This window comes from Arabidopsis thaliana, chromosome 2, assembly GCF_000001735.4.
Source record: "Arabidopsis thaliana chromosome 2, partial sequence".
Classification (NCBI taxonomy): Eukaryota; Viridiplantae; Streptophyta; class Magnoliopsida; order Brassicales; family Brassicaceae; genus Arabidopsis; species Arabidopsis thaliana.
Window position 1 is genome coordinate 16,039,393 of NC_003071.7, and position 20,340 is coordinate 16,059,732.

The 20,340-nt window shown below is 33.6% G+C and overlaps 4 protein-coding genes and 2 long non-coding RNA genes across 8 annotated transcripts; 3 read left to right on the forward strand and 3 right to left on the reverse strand.

The window, feature by feature from the left end:
* Window positions 1-37: 37 nt before the first annotated feature.
* AMT2 (ammonium transporter 2) lies at window positions 38-3,129 on the reverse strand. 2 transcript variants are annotated; one of them, NM_129385.5, is made up of 5 exons: window positions 2,588-3,129; window positions 2,218-2,508; window positions 1,124-1,409; window positions 882-985; window positions 38-714 (listed from the first exon to the last, which is right to left on the reverse strand). In NM_129385.5, exons 1-5 carry the CDS (start codon window positions 2,897-2,899, stop codon window positions 280-282), a joined length of 1,428 nt encoding a protein of 475 aa, NP_181363.1. In that variant the 5' UTR covers window positions 2,900-3,129; the 3' UTR covers window positions 38-279. The 2 variants fall into 2 exon arrangements, with proteins under 2 accessions (NP_181363.1, NP_973634.1); NM_201905.1 differs by having other exon boundaries at window positions 87-714; window positions 2,218-2,991.
* A 1,426-nt stretch (window positions 3,130-4,555) lies between these two features.
* On the reverse strand, window positions 4,556-6,623 carry AT2G38300 (myb-like HTH transcriptional regulator family protein). The gene is made up of 5 exons (NM_129386.3): window positions 6,053-6,623; window positions 5,825-5,901; window positions 5,665-5,701; window positions 5,466-5,577; window positions 4,556-5,344 (listed from the first exon to the last, which is right to left on the reverse strand). Exons 1-5 carry the CDS (start codon window positions 6,285-6,287, stop codon window positions 4,783-4,785), a joined length of 1,023 nt encoding a protein of 340 aa, NP_181364.2. The 5' UTR covers window positions 6,288-6,623; the 3' UTR covers window positions 4,556-4,782.
* Window positions 6,624-10,525: 3,902 nt separating this feature from the next.
* On the forward strand, window positions 10,526-11,964 carry PYL4 (PYR1-like 4). Its single transcript, NM_129387.3, has one exon. It carries the CDS (start codon window positions 10,859-10,861, stop codon window positions 11,480-11,482), a length of 624 nt encoding a protein of 207 aa, NP_565887.1. The 5' UTR covers window positions 10,526-10,858; the 3' UTR covers window positions 11,483-11,964.
* Window positions 11,965-12,136: 172 nt separating this feature from the next.
* On the reverse strand, window positions 12,137-12,341 carry AT2G08945. The gene has a single exon (NR_140439.1). It is a non-coding gene; the product is annotated as an other RNA (long non-coding RNA).
* Window positions 12,342-12,938: 597 nt separating this feature from the next.
* AT2G08950 lies at window positions 12,939-13,549 on the forward strand. The gene has a single exon (NR_140440.1). It is a non-coding gene; the product is annotated as an other RNA (long non-coding RNA).
* Window positions 13,550-15,896: 2,347 nt separating this feature from the next.
* On the forward strand, window positions 15,897-18,622 carry TBL34 (TRICHOME BIREFRINGENCE-LIKE 34). 2 transcript variants are annotated; one of them, NM_001336695.1, is made up of 6 exons: window positions 15,897-16,123; window positions 16,200-16,436; window positions 16,980-17,157; window positions 17,447-17,643; window positions 17,723-17,881; window positions 18,125-18,591. In NM_001336695.1, exons 2-6 carry the CDS (start codon window positions 16,345-16,347, stop codon window positions 18,480-18,482), a joined length of 984 nt encoding a protein of 327 aa, NP_001324442.1. In that variant the 5' UTR covers window positions 15,897-16,123; window positions 16,200-16,344; the 3' UTR covers window positions 18,483-18,591. The 2 variants fall into 2 exon arrangements, with proteins under 2 accessions (NP_001324442.1, NP_565888.1); NM_129388.3 differs by having other exon boundaries at window positions 15,897-16,436; window positions 18,125-18,622.
* The last annotated feature ends 1,718 nt before the right edge of the window (window positions 18,623-20,340 follow it).

Consider the following 20,340-nt stretch of genomic DNA (forward strand, 5'->3'; position numbering starts at 1 on the left):
TGGCCCAAGGAAAAAGTGATTAAGGAAATTACTTATTAGCCAAATGACTTGAGGAAATTACTTTAACTGAATTTAAAATGGTTACAAGGTACATTTGTTCACGAACTCTATGTTTTCATTTCAACAAAATCACAAATGGTTGTTAACTCCAAATACACACCAAAAAATATGAAAAGTGAAGTTTTACCACCTATACAGAACACAAATAACTCATTCACATCTCTAATGTCATAAGGAAATCAATACACAAAAAATAAATAAGAAAAAGAAGAAGAAAAATCATAGAACAATGGTGACACCTCTAGCACCATGAACATAAGAAGGATGAGCAGCTTCTTGATCTCTCTCAAACTGTTGCACATGCCTTGTAGCATCAAACTTCTCTCCATCTCCCCAAAGAGCATAAGCTTCTTCCCCATGTGCTGCGTCGTCTCCAATCCCGAGCTCTTCCTCAGCCATTCTCAATGGTATGAACACCCTAATAGCGAGTAGAATGATAGTAGTCGACACCACATTCCAGACGGCAATGAAGGCAGCTCCAGCCAACTGTTTCAAAAGCTGTTTGCCGCCATTGCCACCGTAGAAAGCTCCTCTGGTCGCTGGGAGAGGAAGTACCAAAACGCAGAGATCAGGGTGTGCAAACAACCCTGTCATTATTCCACCAAGTAAACCAGCCACGGCGTGTGTGTAAAACACCGCTAATGTATCATCCACCTGTTTATTTCAACCCAATCAAAATATTACAGTTCAAATCATTCGTTTGTTATTACTAATACCTTAATTCTACAATTGAAACATTTTCGTTTTTCTAATAAGGTAAAACATTTTTTTTTTTTTTTTGTTGGTTATGAAATTAAAATGGGATTTATGATCTAAATTACCTTTTGAAGGAGAGCGGATTTCTTGTGAATGATCATCATAGAGGCCCATGGAGCTGTTCCTGAGACTACTCCAATTATTATAGCTGCCCATGTTTGGATCAAACCTGCAATAGATATCTTATTTGTCAGTATAATAAATTAACAATGCAATATTAATAAGTTTCCACATAATTCAACCTTAATCATAAATAAACTTAGAGACTTAGAGTAAACAAAAAACTTGAAAAGAAGATGACTGAAACCTGCTCCGGGAGTGACGCCGGCTAAGCCAGTAACCATGCCTTGAATTGCTCCGATGACAGAAGGTTTGCCAAAGAAGATGACATCAAGTGTAGTCCATACAAGGAGGCTTGTGGCGGCCGAGAGGTTGGTGTTTAACACGGCGATAGAGGAGGTTAAGTTGGCCGCGTAAGGAGCACCACCGTTAAAACCGGACCATCCCATCCATAAAAGTCCAGCTCCAGCAAGCATTAGAAGAACATTGTTCGGTGGGAATCTCTCTCTGTCAGCCTTAGGCCTTGGTCCTACCTATAATAACATCATGTCAGAAAATCGTATTTCTCAACTAGCTAGTGTTTGCTTTTTAACTAACCATTTAATTTCATTTTCTTTTGCATGATTTTATATATTTACTATGTGGAATATTATGTCGTCGTCAGTGGAATTGACTTGACTTTTACCATTTTGCTTATGTGCGACAAAATGCAGAATACAAGAAAAACAAATTAATTAGTGTATACATATCTATAAGATATAAAATGCAAAAATGGAATCAACCTCAATTATTTTGTGAATTTACTATTAGGCAAAAATAGATATTTCAGTTGAGTGTGATCAATATTGGAGCGTTACTTTATTCGATTACTCTCCTCTAACTAAATTATCTAATTTGCTAATACAATATAGATCAAGATCGTGTTGTCAAATCCAAAATTGATTTGATTTAATTAATCTTAGTACTTGGAAATTAGTAACCTTTTGTTAGTGGACCAAACAATCATAGAACTTACTACTTATCTATAAACTATGGACCTTAAATACGTAATCATACCGAAAGAGAAAGCAAAACAAAACTTGGCAATTAAAGACCAGTCTACATCGAATTATTTCTTAAGAATTTTTTTTGAGACTATGTCATCTACCGACTACCGTACATTAATTAATTCCAATATTTTCAACAAACAAACATCTTCTTCAATCTTTCATTATATTTCTAGTAATAATACCCAAATATCAAACAATAGCCTGAGAATTTAATAGTTTCCCTAACTAAATAAACTAACCTCTAACAAACTAAAGAAACTCTGAACTTGAATATTTTATGTAATAAACGTACCCAGTAAGCAGCGACGAAACCGGCAACACCGGAGGAGAGATGAATAACATAACCGCCGGAATAATCAATAACTCCCCACTGATACAGAAACCCACCTCCCCATATACTATAAGCTCCAACTGTGTAGCTAAAGATCAACCACAATGGCACAAAAGCCATCCATGCTTTAATATTCATCCTCCCCAACACAGATCCCGCCACAAGTATCGTCGTTATCGCCGCGAATGTGAACTGAAAATACACCAACGTCGCCATCGGAAAATACGGCGCCGCCACATTACTATTTGGGATCTGTAAGAAAAAAATATCAAATCAAATTCTCATTCAGGCATTTTATCGAACACTTTGTGTGCATAACCAAATTCAAGACCTTTGCTTGTCCCTTAAGGTATCCTTGGTCGAAAGCTGGACCACCTTTGCCCCAAAACGGCAAAAGCTCTTCTCCAAAAGCCATTTTGTAACAGAGGAGAACCCAACAGAGAAGAACGGCGGCGAAAGCGTAAAGAGCCATAAAAGCTGAATTCACAGCCCATTTCTTCTTGACGATGGAGGCATAGAGGATAACAAGACCTGGCATACTCTGTAGACCAACCAGAGTCGCTGCCGTGAGCTGCCACGCGTTGTCTCCTTTGTTGAGCCATTCAGGAACCTCCGGCAAGCTTGGATCGTAAGCTCCGGCCATTTTGTTATTCTATCTTTCCCGGAGTTGATGAAATTTTTGTTGGGTTTGTGATGTTTATAGTCAATGGTACGAATTTTTTTTGTGTAGGTGTGAAAGCCTTTAATTATAATAATGTGTGTAGAATAGACAAGACACAAGTTGGGTTTGGTGTTTTGTTTGCACATTTTGATGGAGAAAAGTCTTCGAGGTTTGATAGATATGTTTCTCATTCTTCAATTCTAGTCTTGATATTTCAATGAAGCTTCTTAAATTCTTTGTGTAAATTACTAGGAGAAAGAATATAAACATATAAAAACAATATAGGAGACAAATTTGGTATACAAAAAAAAAAAACAAATTGGGATAAGATATGGACCTTGGTTTTTATTTATCTTATAAGTCATTGCAAATTTAATATTTTTTGAATGAGTTAAATTTAATATCTTATAAGGAAATCGATCCGTGTATTGCGAAGACTAATTTGGCAAAAAGATTACCTACTTCAACTGAAGATATTTAGTCTTAAAAATCATTAAAAGTAAATAAAGAGGGACATTAGAGGTACATATAAAGGGATACAACATTAAACGTTATGTTTACACCCCTTTTTAACCACTAGGATACTTTCACTTCATGCATCTTATTTTTAGCCCCAAAAAACACTTATATAGTTTCAGAAATTAGTTTAGATTCTGAGGTGGATAAGTTAATTCTCCAGTAGCAAAATAAAACTGATCGTGCGGCCATGTTTGATAATGAAGTCTGAAGAAGTTGACCAGGTACACACACGCATCGAATGTTTAAGAAGCAAAGATTCCATTTGTTTGTCTAAATATCGAAACAGTATCAGTGTATCCAATCAAACTAACGGAGATCCTAAGTTTCTTGTTTTTTCTTTTTGGAAAATCAAAATTGATACTTGGTCGAACGTAGTATTTGGCACGTCGAATCAAAATTATACAACAGTCTCAACTCTCAACGTTACTATTAACGACGTCATTATCGTATTGACGTATAGGTGCCACCATATTATACAATAAATTATTAGAGATTCAATAAGATTCATGTTCTTAGAATCGACTGATTGAACGAAAATTTTACCGGGAAAATTTTACACAGTTGAAATAAGTTCCCTATCAAATACTATTAAACATTAATTTTTGGTTTGCAACTAATCACATCCTTATACAATAAACATTTCACGAGATAAAATTTTATATAGAATAATGAACTCAAAAGATTTGATGATTTGTGAACTTTTTCTATGTTTTTTTTTGTATTATGATCTTTAACCTCTTTAATATTTACAAAGAACGAGGTGTGTCTTGTTGTTTAAGTATTAATCTTGTTCACATATAGTAAAAACCTCAAAAATAATTGGCTTCGGATTTGCATAGTGTAAAATTGTTTCACTATGTCTCTGAAAAGGGAAAAATGAGTGAAGATGGATTTTGGAAATTATTGAAAACACTACTATTAACTATAACATGTTTTGGAACTACAAAATTGTCCATGTACTGTTCGGATAAATACGAAACCAAAATTTTTGTACTATTTACGTAAAAGTCTCATCTACAAATGAATGAAGCTCACCAGCAGAGATACTCTAATCGATGTAAATTTGTTGTTATATGTATATGTAATTTTCATATAGTATATTGCTATGAGAAGACAAAAGATCGAATCATTATGATGTGGCTAGTAATATTTGTTTATATATGTGATGATACAAATTGGCGGTATCAAACAAACTCAAGACCGTTAATATAATCAAACATTTTTGTTTCCTTTCTAATAATAAAGAAAATACATGATTAATGATAAACAACAACGACACTGAATATTAAGATATCGGTAAGTACCTCAAGATCTCACTTAGAATTTGTCTCATTCTTAAATATAATTCATAGAGTCAGATCCAGAGTACTCTCCTGACCAATCTTAACCGTCCGATCCTCTTCATCTTTCATCAGTCGGCTCTTTTTCCACGAAGACGACCCTGGACATAGCGACAAGGACAACGTTTGATCCGTTGTTGTTGCTGCTGTTTCTGTCTCTTCCAAAATTGTCTTCTCCGGTTGTCTTAGCTTAAGAGATAGATCAAGATCAATGCTCCTACTTGCGTCTCTTTTGCCATTTGTCTTGCTACAATAAGAATGATTAGTGTTCTCCTCAACACCGTTATGGAACTTTTGAAAAGTTCTTGAGTGTCCTTGAATGCTGTTGAATGTGACTGAATTGGTCCGTTCGTGATGATCGTGTCGTAGTTTCGGAAAGTGATTAGAAATTGAAGAAGAGTAGATGTTTTGGAAAGACTTGTTGTTAGTCCAATAATCACTACCACGGATGTTATTGCTAACCGACGCGTTGCGGATTAAACCGGGCCTAATTTGGTCTATCAAACTCCTTTCTGTTCCTTGAGAGCTAGAGTTCCACAAAGAAGCATTTGAAATTTTACTTCCATATCTACCAAAAACAAAAGAAGACAATTAATTTAGTTTCCGAATAAATATAATTAAAACGGAATATCATTCAAATTAAGGAACACATAAAATCTAAAATTTTCAAAAAAAAAAGTTATATCAACCTGAATGGAGAATCATGGTTATGATTATAGCCTCGGAACATCGGTAGCTGACTTAGTTTATAAATATTTCGATCTGTGGAAGTCTCGAAGAGATGTTTGTGACCAGCTATAGCTGCCAACAATTCAAACCCCACTTTATTGGCCTATACATGTATAACTTGATAACTAACTAATGAACACAAATAGAAAGAATCAATACCTTGACCTTGATCATCTATCTTCTTGCTTCTGTACATCTAAAATTTTCCAATACACAATTTAGTGATTTCTTTTTTTTTCTAATTTCAGAGATTATTTGAAACGAAATCGAAAATACAACACATATATAGGTACGTTTTAGATGTATGTAGATCAAATACCTGTAGATGGCTCTTGACATGAGCAATACTAAGCCCTTTGATGTTCATCATCTGACGAACCAACTTTGGAGTTGCTCCTATACATAACCAAACATACACATTAAAAAAAAGAAAATCACATGAGGTTTTGACCAAATAGTTAACCTAAGAATAACTAAGAAATTGCTTATGCTTTTATATATATGTGGAGGAGGTGATGAAAGATGAAGTTAGTAGCTATGGACGTACTTTCTTGACCTCCAAGCCTCTCAACGGCGCGGACAAAGCGAAGATGAAGATCAGGAGTCCACCGGAGTCGAGGGACTTTAGATCTCACATAAGGCCTAACCTTAGTCTTCTTGTCGCTCTCTTCCACTGTACTATTGCTTGAAACCTTACTCTCTTCACCTTCTTCTTCTTCTTCCTCTTCCTCCTCCTCTTCTTCTCTGTTAGTCTTCCCGCCTCCCTCCATACTTGGAATCATTATTACTTCTGATGTTACAAATTCAGAAGAAATATAGAAAGAAAGTGGTAAACGATAGAGAAGTTCTAGGCTTAGCTAGATATAGGTTTTGGACGATATGGATAGATCAATCCTTTGGTTTGATATGAAAGAGATAAAAGACCAGATGAATTCTGCTTAGTTCAAAGCATGGAGATTTTGTCTGTGAACCCTAGATCAAGATACACTTCTGATTCTCTCTCTCTCTCTTCCCGGAACATGTAGACAAACCCTCACCTAAATCTTGTTGCATATGTTAAAAAGTTTTCTTTTCTGTTCACAGCTAATTGATTTCGGCCCTTTTCTACTATAGACAGCTCTATATATAAATAGTTGTATATTTTAATATGTGGATGCATATTAATATCAACCATGGAGGGAGAAAACTATTACTCCTATAAATGAGATAAATTGTTGTTTATACCCTTAACATGCCAACAAATTACAAGTAACACTTATTCTATATTATTGTTCACCAAAGGCTAAGATGAGTGTGATAGAAATTAGGCTCTATATATAGCATATTCTTAGTAGTCTTAGATTGCCTTAGTTCGTCAAACAAACATTTCGATTACAAAGATCGATATAGATAAAATTCATGTATCGGGACTAACAGTCTATGAATGAATTAGTTAGTATAAGTAAGACTATTTACAACAACAACAAAAAAAAAAAAAAAAAAAAAATTAATAATTATAAGAAAATAAGAAAGATATTAGTATAGTTGAGACGTTATTTGAGTTTAGAAGAAAACAAAAAAATGAAGAATTTTAAATTTTTTGATACCGTGATGCAGTTTCCAGGAAAAATAATTAAATACAAAATCGAATTCACAAAATTATAATATACCTCAGAGTAGTTTTGTCGGAATTAGGATCATTGATGATCGAGATCATTGTCTTTTTCTTAAGACATTTGGTTTAAAATTAATGTTAACTAAACTTTCTTTTCCTTCTGTTTTTCTTTTTGTTGCAAAATAATTTTTGATCCTCAACGATTTAAAAGATCCAGTACGTGACATGAATCAATTTATACAAAATATTAATTTATCGAAGTGAACTATACTTGATGGATTTTAAATCCTCTCATTTCTATTGATATAGCGATCAAATTAGTTAGAAAATTTATTTTTAAAATCAACCTTCTAATCTTCTGAGTACTTTTTAGTATTTAGAAAGTGATAAATCACAATACTAACTAATATATTGATTAATGGGTAGATTCATATATATTTATCTTTAAAACTTTTTGATGAGATTATGAGGTTTAGGGTTTTGCGTGGAATTGAATGCTAAAGGCAAAAAATGGAAGAGCGAGAGTGGTAGATAGACGAATAAATTACGATTACAAGGCGTGTGACTGCTCAGCTGTCTTTGATGTAGACCACATCATCACACATACCTCTTTCTTTCTTTCTTTTTCTGTTTTTTGTTCGACGAGAATCACGGGACAATGCTCCTCTCTTACCCCAAAATTATATATTATCTTTATATGTATTTTTGTAGATTCGTATGAGAGAATTAGTTTATGTGTAAAGTGGTCCTTGCTTGGTTTACGTTACACATCCGACCCCGTGAAGCGATGAATAGCGTTGTTAGTTGAGCCGTTTTTTTACATCGTTCGTTCCAAAAATATGTAATATTAACATACATAGTTATAAAATTTGACACCGTATAAATCGAAGTCCTATATGGTTTAATTTTAATTGCAAAGAAAGTCTTTTTAGACGAGTTTATGGTGATTTTTGTAATTACGATTTTAGTCATCGTAAGCCATTGAATACTACCTCTTCCGCATATTTCGACAATTAGTTTGAATATTTACCTTTACCACTTCTATTATGAAAACAATAAGATAAATACATTCTCACGTATATATGCTTATGATATAATATATTTTAGATCCAATTATGCTTTCGAAGTCCTCTTGGAATTCCAAGAAATATGAGCACTCACAAGATCAGTTCTATTAACATGTCTAACAAATTGTACTGTTTTATTTCTACGTAAATTTCAATCATAAGTTTTTGGTGCATCACGAAAACAATATACAATACTGTTTTCCAGTTGTATATATCTACTATAGATTCGGGTACATGCCATCCAATAAAACTTCGTTGCAGAATTAAATGGAGATTATGAGTTCATGAGATTAAACTATAGGCTTAAGTTCATATTTTCCAGTTAGTAAATAAAATTCTGCTAGCCAAACAAAAAAAGTTGTTCCCTACCAAAAAAAACAAAAAAAGTTGTTGAGGAGAGGAAATTGTAAGCTTTGATGAAGTAGAAAAAAGAAGAACTTTGTCATTCCCCCCACGTGTAAAGAGACTTGCCATCGATCCTTCACAAGCTTCTCGTCACCACTCCTTTCTTCTTTACACTTAATTTCCATCTTCCTTCTGCTTCTACACGTCCACATGCAATTTTGCACCGAGAATCCTAATTTGTGTCCTTCATTTTAAAGGTTTAAAAAGCATGTTTATAAAAACATGGAACTGGATGGTTTGTGAGATATGCCATCAAATTAGACAAAAGGGTCCATTAAGCCTGTGAAAAAAAAAGAAAAAAAAAACTAAGAGACGATCATAAGAGTTAGGTGTGACCTGACAAGATTCTTGTACACCCGAACCCGACTTGTGAACTGTGAAGTCAACCTCTAATTAACAGTTATTTTTTATTCCTACAAATACGGATCCAACATTATTCTCAATTAGTTGAAGTAATGTCTGTCTATTTGCACATTTTCAAACCCATAATCAAACAAAAGTTACATATCCTGACCCGCTGACCATATTATACACTCATCTGTGTATATCTCAAATCTCACTTGCAGGTAATTCTCTCTAGTACTTTTATGTAGATATATAGATATTAGTAGAATGTTAGCAAGAAAAGATGTAAAACATATATATCAACTATATTAGAACCCGTCCTTTGTGCGAGTTTTTGATTTTTATGATAATTTTAAGTTAACAAAAACTGAATTAATTTTGCTTTATATATTAAGATGTGTGTGAAGCTCAATACACAATATTAATCTATTCTTATCAAAAAAATTTATATTCAAAATTTACAGCAATTATAAAGAACTAATAGCATTGTATTATGACTTATCATTAAGATGGGGTTTGTGTCCATGTCCGGAGTTGTTAAAGGTTTGAAAACCCAGAGTTATGAATGTAAAGAAACAAGACAGAATGCTTGAAAACAGAGCATCAAGTAAATGTTTTGTGTTTATATTATTATGCAGCTAAAATGGAACCGGTGACGGCATTCCAACTTGGCCAATGGATGTCTAGACTCGCTATATTCTTCAAGGCAGACGACACATTCTTCCCCAACCTCGAAATTGAATTCCTCGACGGCAACAAAAATATATCTTCGAACGTTTTGTTGTGTCTGATCAGCCAACTCCACATCTTTAGGTAAACTCTAATATCCTAGAGAATAATAGAAATCTATAATACTAGTTACAATGTAGAAGAAGAGACAACCTATAACGAAGCTAGATACTATAGCCAACGTAACCAAACCAAACAACAAAAGTATGTTGTGATAGACCAGTTTTTCTTTCCAAAATACGGCCCAATTAAAAGTTTGGTTCTAAAAACAATTTGGGCCTTAGTTTGTATAGTTTAAAATGTGTTTCTTAGTGAGGATTGGTTTTTCATGCCCTTTTGTTTGTGTGCTCCTTTTTTTGTATATTGAAGATCATATCAAAGCAAAAGCAATACAATACTTTTCATTCAAAAAGTTCCTCCTTCTGCTTGTTCATCAAATCTCTCAGGTAATTAAATATATGGTTGTACCACTTTTAGTTTTGTGGTATTCGGCTCTGATGTTGAATACTTCAAATATCTAGATTTGCATCTGATGCAATTGAAAACCTTTTTTTTTTTTGCAATTGAAAACTCATATATATAGTATGGCTAGATATATGCAATTGAAAACTCATATATCTAGCCATACTATGAAATAACAATTGAAGAACTTCTAAGTTGAAAGAATTCTCACTTTGTATGTTTTGATGAATTTGATCTTACATTCCAATCGTTCCAAATATCGAAACTCTTAAAGCGTATTCAATCAAACGAATCTCGTCCTAGATATACCTTGGTCATTTCAAGAAGAAGAGAAAAAAGTTATGGTCAAGAAACTAAAAGTCTAAACCCATATTATAATTCTAGTGTTGATATACGAGAATTATATATTGGTCACTTGCCCAATTAAAAATATCGTGTATAGAAAACAGTCAAGTCAACAACTATAGCAAGGGGCAAAACCGTAATTTCACAACAAGCAACTTGCTCGGTTTTTTCGTTATCACCACTCACATGAACTCTGCATTAAAAACTCTATCTCTCTCAAATCGAAAGGCACAGCCCAACTTTTCGCAAGTCGCTGTAAAGTTTGATTTGCTTCTTTTTATATACACACATACTTCTCCTCCATACACTTTCCTCTTCAATCCTCAGTTTTTTTTCTAAGCCCTAATACCATCTCAAAGAAGAGATCAAGATTTGAAATCAAGAAGACACCATTACTCAGATCAACATGCTTGCCGTTCACCGTCCTTCTTCCGCCGTATCAGACGGAGATTCCGTTCAGATTCCGATGATGATCGCGTCGTTTCAAAAACGTTTTCCTTCTCTCTCACGCGACTCCACGGCCGCTCGTTTTCACACACACGAGGTTGGTCCTAATCAGTGTTGCTCCGCCGTTATTCAAGAGATCTCCGCTCCAATCTCCACCGTTTGGTCCGTCGTACGCCGCTTTGATAACCCACAAGCTTACAAACACTTTCTCAAAAGCTGTAGCGTCATCGGCGGAGACGGCGATAACGTTGGTAGCCTCCGTCAAGTCCACGTCGTCTCTGGTCTCCCCGCCGCTAGCTCCACCGAGAGACTCGATATCCTCGACGACGAACGCCACGTCATCAGCTTCAGCGTTGTTGGTGGTGACCACCGGCTCTCTAACTACCGATCCGTAACGACCCTTCACCCTTCTCCGATCTCCGGGACCGTCGTTGTCGAGTCTTACGTCGTTGATGTTCCTCCAGGCAACACAAAGGAAGAGACTTGTGACTTCGTTGACGTTATCGTACGATGCAATCTTCAATCTCTTGCGAAAATAGCCGAGAATACTGCGGCTGAGAGCAAGAAGAAGATGTCTCTGTGATGAGTCTTTGTCGTTGTCGGGTAGTTTCGTTAGATCCGACGTCGTTTTCTAGATTTTTAGCCGTCGTGTGATCTATGTTTTTTCGGCTTATGTGTGAAAAAAAAGTTACATTAGTGAATTAATCTCTCATGCATATCATAATCCTTCTTTTAATTTTTGTATTTTACATATCCCATAAAGAACCGATTTGGATAGCCCTATTCCGGCTTTCACCACCCAAAGATAATAATATTCAAACTGAAAGAATGTGGTTGTGTTGTCCGCTAATTAAAAGTGTGATTTTCAAGTTTAATTAATCTTGTTTTTCTATAGTTTCATCAGAAAAAGCGTAAATGAAATGGTACAATATGATGTTCGACTCGGATGTATATTAACTCGTTACATTGAGTTGTTGGCCATCTAATGTGTGTAGATAAATTTACGTACGTATAAACAGCTTTTGTGAAATTCGACGATTTTTCTTAAAGGCAACTTTAAATTTGGGCATAATATAATGTGTTCCTTTCCTCTATGATTTAACTAGGTCCTCAAACTTTTTACTTTCTTATTATTTCATAATAATTAAAATAACCGATTGAGCGTGAAGTTGTTATTTAAAAATCAAACATTTGATAGAGAATTCAAGATTTGAAGTTTTTATTTGTCATCATAAACTATTTGGTAGAAAATAGGGAGTAGTTGGGGATTTTCAGGCTTAAAGGTAATTGCGTAAAATGGACAAAACATACATGTATACAAAAATATGAACATGGCCGTCAAAATATAAAAAATAAAAAACGAACATGTTGATGAATTTAAAGAAATAAAAATTTGCAAGTGGACGATGCTTTGAATGATAACCCAACAAGCCAAGCTGTTCTCTTCTTCTTTTTTTTTCCCGCTTGATATAAAGAAAATGCAAGTTGCAATTTTTTTTATCTTTTACTTCCTTTCTTTATGGTTCTTCCCAATCCAAAAGATATAATATTAAATTTCGTATAATAATAAAGAAATATGGAATAGAGAGAAGCGCAAGTTGCATGTCCTTTTACATCACGAGAGTCACGATATGTTTCGTTTCCAAGTGATCTCTTAGAATATAATTATATAAATGTGTTTTTTTCAATATATTCGAGAGGTTTCTACACTTCTATCCACAAAAAGATATGTGATTGATCGACAAAACATGAATCGTATGAAATGAAAGATTTCATTTTCCTTAGATCTAAAACCTTCTACTTCTATGTTTGCAATATCATTATCGAGGTTCACCACTATGGTTACGTAACCATCATCACTACAAAATTTTCAGTCGATAATAGGAATAGCATAAAAATACACAAAATGTTATAACTTTCAATTACTAATTTTTGTGGTCGTCAAATATCGACAAATATAGCATAGCTTTACTAATCATAACTTCATAAGATACATACTTAATGTGGCCACGAAAGGTGTAAAAACAAAAAAAAGGGATGGGAAAGAGTTGGCGGTGCAAGTGGAAGTGGGGTAGCTGCGATTTTTTTGCAAGTTGGGCAAAACATATTAATTGTGATTTACAAATTGATGAATTTTCTTATTTCTCAAAACATAAAAATGAAAGTATATGTGCCTTTGCGATCCATCACGCCACTGTTTCCTATAATTTGATTGGACCTCTGCCCAAATTTCCGATCGTTGGAGAAAAGGAAAATAAAAATAAAAATCGAATATAAGTGTATATGAATATAATTCACAAGTTGCCACATATTAGTATATCGCTTCTTGTTATATAAAGAGGCTTCATGTGATGCTTCTAGACCGAACCACCTACATCGGCGTATGGCCATAATTGTAGTTGGGGTCGGGTTAAGGTAATTTATCATTTGTACTAATTCATAATTCTTTTTATTTTCTGTTATAAATATCATCTGGAAGGTCCAAGGCCATAAGTATTGACGAATTGTTTAAGAATCTTTCCAATAGCCTTTTTAATACATGGCTTTTTTGTATCATGGAGTTGAGTCATCCGTGTTATAGGACTTTTAAAATACCGATTGCAGCATGTTTTCGATGTGAAAAATCTGCATTGGTGTATTTGTTGATTTGTTATAACGCGTAAAGCATGCAATGTATGCTTTTAGATGGTAAGTTAACTTGTAAAAATATCGATCTGCTAATGTTAAGTTGTGTACAAGAAATACTATCCACAAAAGCGTATAGAGACAATCGTACCTAACCTAACACAATGTAACAAAATTTGAAATTAGTTTTGTAACTTAAAATAAACCCCCCAAAAGAAAGGTTTAAAACTTCTTTTTATGGGCCTATAGCATCCGCCTGTATGCCCAACTGGACCCGGTCATTTCTAAGAATCGCAATCCCAACCTACGTGTAATAACTAATAGTATGAATAGTATGAATTTCACGCATGCACGACGCATTTTTATTTTCTTTTACGCCACACACGACACATTAATAAGGTTTAGACAACTTTTTTTGATTCGTGAATGCCTTCTTTGAGAAAGATTGTGTTAACTATGTGTATATCGTTCCAAGGTTATTAGATGTAGTCCAAAATAGATCACATAAGTTATGTATTTGTTTAAGGTTTGCGCACCAATGATATTGTTGCATATCGAACCAGTTGGTGAGCCGGAATGGAACTTAATTCTCATCAACTCCACTATGGTTATATAAAAGAAATTGCATATGTAACTATATGTAAATTAATGGGTGAGATTGTGAGACTCTTAGTGAATTGAGAGAATTTTAGAGAGAGAACAAAATTGTGTTAGAGAAACATATCAACCAAAAAGACATTTGAACCAAAAATACAAGTGACTGGTTTCCATATGTGATAGTCTCCAGTATATGCATCTAAATCAATTATGAACCAAATTCATCATTAAAATGGGCAAAAATGTGTTTGGTCGCGGGAAGACCCGTCTGTCATCCCTATTCTAAACTTTCAATACAATTCGTTAAAAAAAACTTAATTCTAACTAATTCAGAGTAAGATAGTTGAAAACTATACAACAAAAAATATAAGAAAATGATGAATTTCTACAATTAACAAACTAAAACATAAACTATCAAATAGAAATAGATGTATCATGTCATAGAATGAGATAAATGGTTCACTATTTGATTATTGATTTTTTTTTTTTTAACACGACTATTTGGTTATTGATTATGTCAAAAACATTAAAATAATAATTTTATAAAATAATACGATATATAATGTTTTATTAGTTTTATCTATCCCCCTACTATAACAAAAACTTATAGAAATATATAAACATATAGAAGAAGAAAAAAAGACAGAACATATAGAAACAAGAAATAAAATTATACTTTCAAAAACTACGAAGCAAGGAAAATCGAATTTTGAGGTAACTTGAAGGCAACGAATAGTATGAATGTGGAAACGTCAACAACTTAACCTTACGTTTACATATTATATTATTTGACCATCTCTAACCATATTTGGATTATGAAAATCCAAAAGGGCGCTCGCAAATACCATAGTGACCCCCTGTGGCCACACCTTTCTCAGATGTCTATTATGCTTTATGAAGAATGCCAAGGGGGTTTCTCGGTAACACCAAATTAATCGATAGTCGCCTTCACTTGCAAACCAAGAAAGATACGAAACTACACCGAGAAAGTACAATCTTATTTAAATAACCAAAACAAACAACTTAGTTTTGTCTGACCCACTAGGCCACTACTTCTATTCGACAACTTTAAAGTTGACGATACATATACAATTCCTGACTCAACTGAGAACGACAATGTACAATCACACAACGCTGGTCGAACTTAGGAGCCAATAAAACACTTGAGTCGTGACATGAAACACACGGCTACAATACAAACTTCTCTCAATTATTTTTTGTAAAGACCGATTATTTGCTAAGCAAGTCCTAGACAAATATTTACACACAATCGCTATAATATTTAACAAGAGATCACGGTCAGATTAAACTACAGGTCGAATGATTACGGTCAGATTATAGACGCAGCGTCGGATTTCTATCTCATAGAGTCTTGACATAACTTTGTTTCCTAGAGTCACGACCTTATTTCACGTCTATTGGCGAAATAACTTCAATATATCGCATTCACAATGGACATACTTTTTGTTTTTGTTTTTTGTTGGGAGTGAATTTCTTCTTATCCAAGAGCATGTTAATTAATGTTTTAGAGTGACTTTGACGACAATAGTTTCGCAAGAATTAATAATTAATGTTTAGTAACTTAATTTTCCAAAACATTAGAATCCTACTTTGTATATGTTTCAAACAAAGCACAATAAGTATTCAAAGTTAAATCTCAGAGTTCAAATTAAGCCTTTAAGATTTTGTCTTGAATAATTAGCTTACCTCTCTAATCATTAATCAACTTAGGAAAAATATTATTTTTCAAGTAGTGGGCAATTGCTTGGCAAACTGTCAACACAAAAAGTTTTAGAATTTATATTAGGAAAATGATTCATAAATGTATATATAGACAGCTACAGAAAATTGATTGACCACCAAACAACAAAATAACTTCAAGAAGGCTGGAGTTAAAAGGCAAGTAAGAGAAAGACACATCAATATAACCCAAAACAAAACATCATAACAGCAACAATAACAGACACATAACCAATGGCAAAGCGACAACTGTTGATGCTGGGTATTAGAACTAGCTTTCATACTATCGCCGCCGTGCTTGTGGCCGGATTAATATTCACTGCCGTGTTTTTGTCCAGAAACAGTTTGCCAAAGGAAAATCCTCAAAGCCACGGTGTTACGGATCGCGGAGGGGACAGTGGCAGAGAATGTAATTTGTTCGAAGGGAAATGGGTATTTGATAACGTATCATACCCTCTTTATAAAGAAGAAGATTGCAAGTTCATGTCTGACCAGTTGGCTTGTGAGAAGTTTGGGAGGAAAGATCTGAGTTACAAATTCTGGAGGTGGCAACCTCACACGTGTGATCTTCCCAGGTTTTTTTCCTTCTTTGTCATTTTCACTTTCACATTTTTACATATGTCTTTCCTTTCTCTATCTATGGCCATTAGTATAAAAGTTTATACTATAAAGATGTTACATGTCGCATTATCTCCGCTGCTTATATACTTTCCCGTTCTTCTTTCTTCATATATATGTATCTCAATTCATATATAAACGGTTCTATATCAGTCGATTGATGAAACTTAGATAGATAATCATAAGACTTTTTTTTCTTCTTGTTTCTAATGCCATTTCCTTAGAAGTTAGAACTAGTCCAAAAAATAATAATAATAAAATTAACTAAATAAAAAAAGAAGTAGAAGAAGTGATTTTCAAGTTTTGGGCCTAATTTGGGCCGTTATTGTTTTTATTATTATTATTATTATGCAAATCATCGCCCCGGCCGTTATTATTCGGAATAGAAAGAATTAAGGGCTAACGAGTAACGACCAACAAATATACCACATGATTAGTTGTTGTTACCATAATTTCTAACAATATTATCGTCATTGAAATCTTCTAATGTAAAAAATAAGGTTTAATGGAACGAAGTTGCTGGAGAGGCTAAGAAATAAGAGGATGGTGTACGTAGGAGACTCTCTGAACAGAGGCCAATGGGTATCAATGGTGTGTATGGTTAGTTCGGTAATTACAAACCCAAAGGCGATGTATATGCACAACAATGGCTCTAACCTCATCACGTTCAAAGCTCTCGTAAGTCCTCCATAAAATTCACACACAATTACAATTAGTTCTTTGAAAAGTGGGCGGTTATAAAAAAAGTGAATGATGGTGCATGCATGTGGATTCATTAGAACATGCAAGCAAGCTGCATGCAAATAGTGCTTTTGTTCAAAATCCAAATTTAAATTTTTTATATTGAAGAAACTTTCAACATTTCTATAAACTAAAGCCTTTAATAATTAGAACGATATTCGTTTAATAAAATGTTCAAACGTGATCTCCAATAAATATGAGACTGTCTTTGTGGATAAATAATCAGGAATACAATGCTACAATAGACTACTATTGGGCTCCTTTGCTGGTGGAATCCAACTCGGACGACCCGACAAACCATAGATTCCCCGATCGGATAGTTCGGATCCAATCAATAGAAAAACATGCAAGGCATTGGACGAACTCTGATATCATTGTTTTCAACTCTTACTTATGGTGGAGAATGCCTCATATCAAGTCACTGTAAGTTTTTTTACTTGAAGTTAAACTCAATTATACTCAATATGTAACAGATGAGTAAAAAATTAAATATCTATAAAAGGTGGGGATCGTTTGAGAAATTAGATGGAATATACAAGGAAGTGGAGATGGTGAGAGTTTATGAAATGGCTTTGCAAACACTGTCTCAGTGGTTGGAGGTTCACGTTAACCCCAATATTACCAAACTTTTCTTCATGTCCATGTCTCCCACCCATGAAAGGTACCTTTCTCTAACTGATCTTTTCAATACCCATGATAACGCTTTTTTGATCTTCTTTTTTTCCCTCTAGCTCATAGATTCGTATCTTCATTCTTTACGTTTTTCCGATAAATATTTTATTTCTCCTAATATTTTATAATGATGCATATGATCGGCACAACTTATGACAAAATGAGTTTGTCATATTGGTATTATTTGGTTTCTTACACAAGATAACAAGGTAACATAAGTACATCTATGTAGGGCTGAAGAATGGGGAGGAATACTTAATCAGAACTGTTATGGAGAAGCTAGTCTAATAGATAAAGAAGGATATACTGGAAGAGGGTCAGATCCAAAGATGATGAGAGTCTTAGAAAATGTGCTTGACGGGCTAAAAAATCGAGGATTAAACATGCAGATGATAAACATTACGCAACTATCAGAGTATCGAAAAGAAGGTCATCCTTCGATCTACAGAAAACAATGGGGAACAGTGAAGGAAAATGAAATCTCGAATCCAAGTAGTAACGCAGATTGTATACATTGGTGTTTGCCTGGAGTTCCTGATGTTTGGAATGAACTCCTTTATGCTTATATTCTTGACCATCATTCTAGTTGAAAACTACTATTATATCTTTTGTTTTTTTACCTATTCCACTTCAATTGTACAGTTGATTTCCTTACTCTCACTTCTTTTCTATCAAAAAAATTAACATGTTTTTCTTAATATGCCATTTCTTCAATGAATTGCTAGGTGAGGTTGTTTAAGTTTTCTTCTCTAATCGGTTAAATTTGAAATTGGAAATTACATAACAGATTTTTATTGTATAATCATAATTGTTACCTTTTTGACCCCTTTTTGTTAGGGGTATCAAGTGTACATCTAGTTTGGAAAAAGAGTAAAAGACAACAATTAGAATGCCTTAATTTGGGTCAAAACAGTTTTTTTTTTTTTTGGTTTTGGGCCATAGTTGAATAGGCTCTGCAAGTTTTGGATATGGTTCCAAGAAAATCTATCAATCTTAAAAATGGTATTTTTTTTTTTTGTTATGTTTAAACTGTGCGTTTTACTCTATCTAGAGTTGAAAAATAATTTTTAACTTTTCAATGCATGATGTGAAAAATGCATAACAGCCTATGTGTATACGTTAAAATATGTGTTTGTATCAAGATATAATCATGATCATATACAAACTGAGTTTATCTTTTATGTTAACTACTTAAGAATCATGCTTCTGATAAATTGGGATTAAGAATGTATTTTAGTTTATATCGGTTGATAGAAAAAAAAAGAATGTATTTTAGTTTATATGATGATTTTAAAGGTTTTATTTCTAAACTATTCAACATTTTGTCATTAATCACAAATATCATTCAACTATATGTTAAATTAAACCGAATATGTTTTCAGTTGATAACTAAAATAAGAAATATTTGCATGAAAAACTGTGTGTGTTAAATTCTGTGTCACAAAGTATAAGGCGGAGAAACTGGGAAGTTGGCAGGACAGATACAGAATCATAAAGCCGCCCTGAAGTGACGCTCCAATAATTGTTTTGATTTCTTCCCCGAATTTCCTCCATTATTTCTTGAATTACTAAAACCAGAAACTTAAATTTCAATCATCCTTCTTTGGATTTTTCGAAGAATCTCGTTCTTCACATTACATTTAAAAAAAAAAAAAAAAAAAATCTGACCGGTAAATTGGCAATAGACCCCATTGATTGAGGACTGTGTGGATGATGACCATTTTAACGAAAAGCTGATCAAATGAGGTTGAATTTTGTCAGATGAATGTCTTTGCATAAAAAGTTCAGCCAATTAATACTTTTGAATGTATATTGGTTCCTTTTATATGGAGGCTTCCCACTACTCTGATTCTATGAATCTTGGCTCTGTATAAGATTTTAAATGGTTTCAAAGAAACAAACACATGATTACAAATTAACATTTTAAATACATTGTTTGTATAACATACACTTGTAAGTCAAAATTTTGAATAAATCAAAGTCGAATTATTTTTACCAGGCTAAATCTCACAGAAGCTAACTATATTCATGCATTCAAAACATGCTAACAAAATGAAATATTTAGTATATTTAAGAAAGCCGTATTCATAAATTCTATGTCACCCCATCAGAGCACAACTGTGTAGAGATGGCAGAGGATAGAGACTACAGAATTCCATGTATATATTACTAATATATAGTACGTACGCTCCAACTTAGATTCGTTCATCTTCATGTATTTATGTGAGTTTTTAAAATCTTTTTAACATTAATGTATCATGCTATTGATTGAGAGGGCTGTTGCCTATGATAATGACCTAACGAAAGAGTGACCCAAATTAATGTCAGACTGAATGTTTGTAAATTCTCAGCCAGTAAAAGATATGGAGATGTACATAAATATATCTAATTGATTATTTATTATTGTGTGTGTGTTTTTGTTTTCTTTTATTTGGACGTTCTTCAGCT